This window comes from Sinocyclocheilus anshuiensis, unplaced genomic scaffold, assembly GCF_001515605.1.
Source record: "Sinocyclocheilus anshuiensis isolate Anshui unplaced genomic scaffold, SAMN03320099.WGS_v1.1 scaffold121, whole genome shotgun sequence".
Taxonomy (NCBI): Eukaryota; Metazoa; Chordata; class Actinopteri; order Cypriniformes; family Cyprinidae; genus Sinocyclocheilus; species Sinocyclocheilus anshuiensis.
The window spans coordinates 855,493-863,401 of record NW_015539856.1 but is presented as its reverse complement, the minus strand read 5'-3'; the positions used below and the strand labels follow the sequence as shown (position 1 = coordinate 863,401).

The following is a 7,909-nucleotide window of genomic DNA, read 5'->3' as shown; positions in this document are numbered from 1 at the left end:
GTCGGCAGCGGCTATTGACGTTCTTGAACACGCTGGGAAAGATGTGCGTTGTAGTCTTTATGATAATAACCCAACAATCCGCATGGATTTAACAATCTCCAGCGTGACTTCTGTAAGGACACACTCTCCTGCTGTGGGCACACACCACACACGTTTGTGTCTCGCTCGATGTGGACAGGTTTTACACAAGTGAGGACCCAAAGGCTGCTCGAGACGAGGGAAAGTACATGTTAGCCAGCTAACAGCTGCTGTCACTGTGAAAGTGACAGTAAAACTTACCTAACAAGCGACTTAAACGTCCTGCGAGGCTCAAAATCGCCGTTCCTGTGACTCTGGATCATCACTTCGCATAAAAGGTAAAGAAATCGTGCTGTTTTGTGCGCTTAGCATCTGCTGTTTATGTTAGCTTGAGGGCAGAGAGCTCCCTAAAATCTGCCTGAAATACTGCTCTTTCCTCATATAACGTACTAATGTAAGTTTTATTAGTTTAAAAAAAAAAAAAAAACGTTTAATGACATGTCAAAGCTTTGTTTGATTAACAATTAACAGTATTTCTGATGAAACTTGTAGCTTTTTTGTAACTAATGGTCAAGTGTTGATTATCGAACACTAATCTGTATTAGTGTTTATCATGTGGCTCGGATTATAATTATATTAGTTTATGAAGTGACACTTTATAAGAAGGTTAATGCATTAAATAACATTAAAAATGAGAAATACATTTGTAACTAATGGTAAACAAATGGAACCTTATTAAATGTTACCGTTAATAATTCTTGTTTCATAGACCTAATGTCATCAGGGTGTCCGCGGGTCCTTAAAAAGTCTTAAAATGTCTTAAATTCGGATTCGATGGGTCTTAATTATCTTTGGTCTCATTACCGCTAAAATATCATCAGTCTGACGGACCTAATGACTTACAATCATTGGACAGACCGAAGATTTTGTCTCGAGACTTCAGAACAAATGAGCGTGACGCACATAAACTCAGAAGAAACACACTGAGGTAAAAATTCAAAATGTTTAGTTTATTCATAACATGATATAGTTAAATAACACCATGACAAGTGAGCTATTTTGCTAAATATTTTCACGACGCAAAAAAACATTAAAACACCTACAGAGTGCACGCATTACGTGAAGTCTAGTGCGCATGCGCATTTAGAGTGCGCTCTGCCTGATCACTGCATGATTCAGTCTATTAAAATACATTCAGAATGATCACAAATTCAAGACATGGGGGCAGAAAATGTGTATATTTATACTCAAGTTTACACGGAAGAGTGCCTTTTTTTCTCCAAAAATGACCATATACAAATGTGATATTGATTTTTTACAACAGTTCAATAAACTAGAAGTTTTATTAAGAGACTTACGTTTTAGACACCATATTGCCTGTTTTTGCACTATTTCGCCAACAAAAATAATTCCAAACAAAGCCACAGCGCTGCTTTGCGTCTCTGAGCAACATGACAGTGTTTCGTTCCCGAATGAATCACTCGTTTAAATGATTTGTATGTAATAAAATGTGTATTTCCATTACAGGTTTAGGTCTTAAATTTCATATAAGGTGGTATTAAAAAGGTCTTAAAAAGTCTTAAATTGAACTTGTTCATGTCTGCAGAAACCCTGGTCATACATTTTCATTATTCAAAGAGTTAGAGATAAAATACCGATTATTATTATTTTTTTCAATTTTGTTGTCGTCGTGTAGTCTTGTATTAACATATATAAACAGGCTTGTGATGTAAAAAATGGTGTAAATATTGATTTATTTAGTTGTTTTTTTTCCTGGAAGGGAGGCTTTAATTAAATTCAAAATAATTAAAATGTATCAGTAACATTCACAAGGTGTTTAGCGGGTTAATTATGCTTACTTGTTAGGACAGTCAAGTTTATTTTATGAGACTGTTATTAACATTTTGTTAACAGTTTGTTAGCAAAAACTACTTAAAGGACTATCTTTTGGTCTTGATAATACCATGGTATTTTTTAAAGTACCTTAAAATACCATTCATGCAGTTGTCTTTCAAATATGCTGCAAAACTGCCCTTTTATTTGGTCATATTTGTTTCACTATTTGATGTCTAAAGTGGTTGAAGGTTTGCTCTGGTGGGTCAGAAAGCTGCTTGCATGACACATGCGTGTCAGTTTTACATGCATGTTTGTACATGCCGTCTCGTTTGCTCCCCTCTTCCAGAGAAGGAATGGCGTTGAGCGCTAACCTGTGTCGTGTGACTCTGGGGGTCGAGGGCATGACCTGCGGCTCCTGTGTCCAGTCCATTGAGGGCCGGATTGGGGGTCTACAAGGTGTCATTCATATACAGGTGAGAGCTACATTAATGCTAATCACACCAAATAAACATAAAGCCATTATAAATGAGTCAACGTGATGATTACCTCTGTTGTTACCTTTTAAATTAATCTTTTTATGAATGCAATTATTGCAATTGTAGCCATGCATGCTTGGCCAGTTAACAAAAGTGTTACTACTTCCTTGTGAGGGTTTCAAAGTATAGGCCTACATTCAGTCTATAAACATTTCTTTTTAGTGCATTTTCAGTAAACGTTTTGCAAAATATGTGTTATATGTATGTATGCATGTAAAATATGTATGTATATATGATATATATATTTGCAGTATTTAAAATTGTAATATCTTCATGCCTTATAGTTGCATATGTATGTTAAACAGGTATGTATTTAATTGTATATTAAAGGTTTGGTTTCACAACGAAACATTTAATATACAATTTTAATAGACCATAATGTATCCAAGTTTATTGCTAGACTATATATCTCTCTGAGTTTATTACTGGTCTGTGTATATGCTTCGTTTCATTATTATTAACACATTTCTTATGTGCTATATAATCTTATGGAGCTTCCCACAATGATAATGAGTGTAAATTTCATCCTTTATCCCTAAACAAACACATATAAACCTAGCTGAGCCACAGATTAAATTTCCAGGTGTCCTTTTTCCATGAATCATTGTATGTGACTAGACTCTTGGCTCTCTGGGTGGCTGACAAAGCAATCTGACAGAAATATATGGTGGTAATAATATTTGCCAGAGCCTTCCCTCCAGCAACAGTCGCGTAATTGAAGAAAGCCACTCGTATGTTCAACTTAGAGACAAAACCTAATTGTTGCTAATTCGTCCTGCCCTTTCCCTTAAAACACAGTTACCCTGCAGACATGGGTCAAATGAGCGGATAATTTAATAGTGTGTTTGATGCTGTTTTAACCTTTAAAAGGACGTCTGGTGGTATTACTATTGACCAGTACTGTCGAATGCCAAATACTGTAAATGTCTTTGTTAAACACAGAAACAAACCGTATGCTTCTGTCTAAGAGAGCAGTCAATGCACTGATCACAAAGAAGCAGCTCGGTCTAGAATTGTGCTTATTGTGCGGAAACAAACTTCCTGTTGTCTCCTCATGAGGATTTGAGGGTTTAAGGGTCATATGATGACACGAGTGAATCACTGCGTGAGCTGCCTGAGGAATCACACGCACGTGCCATAGTTTAAAGCTCAGATGCAAATGTAATGATTAGCAAAACACATGCTTAAAGAAATTAAATAATACCCACACTACCATTCAAAAGTTTGTGATCAGATTTTAACCTTGTGCGGTCTTCGGTCACGGAAGAATTTTTAAAAATCGTAGCTTCACCAGAATGGTGCGAACCTTGGTGACTCTTATGGCACTTGGTATTTGAACACACAAAAAAAATGAGGGCATGATTCGAAAAAGCTAAGTGGTCGTAAAAAAAAAATGACCGACCATAGCAAATGAATGGGAAATGGGGAAAAAATACAGAACATTTTTGTGTACAATCTACAAATCCCCCACAATGCAGAAAAAAAATGCACAGCAGTGTCACACTCACACTCAATCACACACACACACACACACACACTCAAATACACACACACTCAAACACTCACACACACACAAACTCAAACACACACACACTCAAACACTCACACACTCAAACACACACACATACTCACTCTCACTCACACACACACACTCACGCTCAATCACACACACACTCAAATACACACACTCACACTCAATCACACACACTCACTCACTCACTCACTCACTCACTCACTCACTCACTCACTCACACACACACACACACACTCAAACACTCACACTCACACTCAATCACACACACACACACACACACACTCAAATACACACACACTCAAACACTCACACACACACAAACTCAAACACACACACACTCAAACACTCACACACTCAACACACGCACACACACACACACACACACACACACTCTCACACACACACACACATACACACTGACTCTCACACACACACACACACACACACACACACACTCACTCTCACTCACACACACACAGACCTATGAACTGGTGTGCCTGTAACACTGCAACTATGTAAAATAAAATAAATAATTCAACTACAATGCAGTAAAAAAGTGGACCGCAAGGAAGGGGTTACACTCTAAAACATCAAGAGTGTAAAACAGATACATCCACTCACAGACACACACATACAGAATTATACATACTCAAATGAATTGGTATGGCTATAACCATATAGCCAAAATGAGTCAGAAGAAGTTCAAATCAGATCAGACCCAGAAAAATTAAGCTCTGATAAAGCATTCCTGTTCATTTTTGTTAAATTTTTTATAGAATTGTAATGTTTTGTGTCACAAAATGCTGTCTGTGTTCAGGTTTGAATGTAGTAATAATAATGCAAAAACCTACACTTCAAATCAAAATTTAAAACAACAAAAAATATAAACCTTGACAAAAAGTAGTCTTTGGGAATGCCTTAATATACATTTAAATCCACAACCTAATAAAAGTAAACAATTATGTATAAAAACAACTAGGGAATTCACAAGCCTCTCTATAGAGTCCTATACAGGAATCTAGTGGTTACACCATGACATTACAGGGTTTTTTTTTTTTTTTTTTGCTCTCACCAGGAGGTGCTAATTTGCCTTCAAAAAATGGATTTTAAAGGCCTAGTCTCTATTTTAATCTGATATACTTCATTAATTGAAAAATAATTTGAAAATAAAGTACTATTTTCAATGGTAAAAATGTATCATACTTATTGCATAAATATTAATAAGTATCATAAAATTCTCTCAAAATGCAAAAGATTTTTGACCTCGAAGACCATGAGTGTGACTCCCAAATGAGGAGTGCACAAGGGTGTTTTTTAAAAGAAGTCTCTTATGCTCACCAAGGCATCATTTATTTTATCAAAAATACAGTTGAAATATTTTGAAATATTATGATTTAAAATAACAGTTTTCTATTTTAATATACTTTAAAGTAGTTTTTTATGTGATGTCAAAGCTGAATTTTCAGCATCATTGCTCCAGTCTTCAGTGTCACATGATCTTCAGAAATCATTCTAATATGCTGATTGTTATCAATGTTGAGAACAGTTTTTGCTGCCTAATATTTTTTTGGAACCTGTGATACTTTTTTCAGGAATAAAAAGTTGCAAAGAACAGCATTTATACAAAATAGAAATATTTTGTAATAAGTTTTTACTAGCCCTTACTATGACTTTTTATCAATTTAACATATCGTTGCTGAATAAAAGCACTAATTACAAAAACATAAAATAAAAGAATATATACTGACCCCAAATTTTTTAAATGTAGTGTATATTGTTACAAAATATTTCTGTTTTGAATAAATGCTGTTTGTTTGTTTTTTTACTTCATCAAAGAATCTTGAACAATTTATCACAGGTTCCAAAAAATATTAAAGGGCATTGAAAGATTATGTGTGTCTTTAGTCAGATGCATTTACATTGTGACTGCGCCTCAGATGCAGTCAACAGAAACTGTCTGTAAAGGTGTGAACCAAATGGTCCATACGTTTAGAATAACAAAAGAGGAGTGCAGTATCTATTGTTTCTAGCCCTTTTGTCTTCCGGTATAAAGTTCTGTCTCACAGGAGAAGTTAGGACTCTTACAAGGGTTAAGATATTTTGAAGAACGACAAGCTAATTTCGCTGTTGAAGACCTGCTACACAGCTACCTTCAAGAAATTATTCTAACCACATGAACTCTGGTCAAGCTTACTTATTTTATGAATTAGAGAAACCTAATACATTGGCGAGCCACCCAAACCATTGCTCAGCCAAATACAGCAAAATCTAACAACATCCCAAAAGTTTAAAACACTGATAATAAATCAGCATATTAGAATGATTTCTGAATTAGGATCATGAAAATTCAGCTTTGCATCAGAGAAATAAGTTATATTAAGTATATTCAAATAGAAAACGGTTATTTTGAATTGTAATAATATTTCACAATATTTTTCTGTATTTTCTGAGCGTACAAGATTTCTTTAAAAACCATAAAAAAATCTTACTGATCCCAAAAGAGAATTGGCAGCAAAATAAAAGAATATACATTTTCCCAATTATGAGAGAATTGTTTTGAATGTTGCAAAAAAGTAACAGCGGGTTTTATCGGTTAACATCACAGCAGAGTAATCATAAAATGTATGTCCTAAATGTATAGCCTAAAGAAAACTCATAGTCTAATTAAACTCTAATGTCAGAGGGCTGCATCACAAAAGTCAAAATATGCATTTTGATATGCATCTTCAGCTGTTATACCAGGAGTCAGTAATCTTGCTGGAAAGGTTCTCAAGAAGGTTGTTTATATTAATATGATGTTCAGCGATCTATCTAAACAAATGTGACCCTGTCTGTGAAATCCAGGCTAAAGTCTCAAAATCTAATTATGAGATAACAAGCATCAAAGTTTGATTTCAACCTTTAATTTCACTATTATTTCAATCTTTGACATGGCCTTACTCATTCAATATAAAGGTTATATTTTCACAGAATGTTCTACATCTTTATGAAGGATGATTTTATGTAGAAAACAGTAAATCACAAAAAATGACTTTAGCTGGGTTTTCACAGGCAGGGTCACAAATATCATGTGTTAGAGTACAGCTGGAATGCTGCATTAGACAGTCAGCTTCCAGAAGCGGAACTATCTGCTGTATCATGAGGTGTTGTGCAATCACAAGCATGTGCGGCATTTCTAGTTACTGGAACAATGCTGCTCTACGAGTAACCGTGGGGCTTTTATTGGGCAGTTTACTATTTTAGAAGACAGATTAGCACATTATGAGCTCTTTTTTGTTCCACAGGTGTCTCTGGAGCTGAGTAATGCAACTGTGACATATGACCACACTTGCCATAGTCCAGAATCCCTAGCAGAGGCCATTGAAGACATGGGCTTTGAGTGCAGCCTGACAAACGCCACGTCAACAGCAGTCCAAACAGAAACCAAAGTCTTCAGCACAGCTGGCTGTAGCACAGACTCTATCCAGCAGGCACGGTGCGCGCTGGCCCAAGCTAAAGGGGTGTTGGAGACGCAGGAGAGCGCTGATCACCGAGGCCTGGCTGTCACGTCTGTCCCGTCTCTGATCAGTGCGGAGCGGCTCGGGGACGTGATGAGCTGCCTGGTTCCTGATGCTCAAGAAGGGCCGAGCTCTCGCTCCTCCAGCGGAGTGGAAGCGGTGAAAATGCGCATTGAAGGAATGGTTTGCCTGTCCTGCACTACAACCATAGAGGGCAAGATTGGGAAGTTAAAAGGCGTTGAGAAGATTAAAGGTATGAAGCCTGTGTGACATTTTCCTTCGCTTCAGTAAAACAATCTCAAGTGTCGTCACATTGAACTTTAACATTTACTGGTGAATCATGTCATGCATCGTGAAGTTTATATGGTAAAATCAAGGTTAAACTCATTGACATTGTGCCATTGTACTGTAGATAAGAAATTAGATCTTACACAATCTATACATTTAGGTTAAAGGGGTCATATGATGTTGCTAAAAAGAACATTATT

General features: G+C 36.2%; 1 protein-coding gene across 2 annotated transcripts in view; it reads left to right on the top strand.

The window, feature by feature from the left end:
* atp7a (ATPase copper transporting alpha) overlaps positions 1-7,909 on the top strand; it is a 40,941-nt gene continuing 33,032 nt past the window's right edge. The window contains exons 1-3 of one of the 2 annotated variants that reach the window (XM_016481191.1): positions 1-356; positions 2,201-2,327; positions 7,209-7,674. In XM_016481191.1, the coding sequence (XP_016336677.1) occupies positions 2,208-2,327; positions 7,209-7,674 (586 nt within the window). In that variant the 5' untranslated portion in view covers positions 1-356; positions 2,201-2,207. Of the gene's footprint in view, positions 357-979; positions 1,007-2,200; positions 2,328-7,208; positions 7,675-7,909 lie in introns of those variants that run through there. The other variant, XM_016481192.1, reaches the window with a different exon arrangement.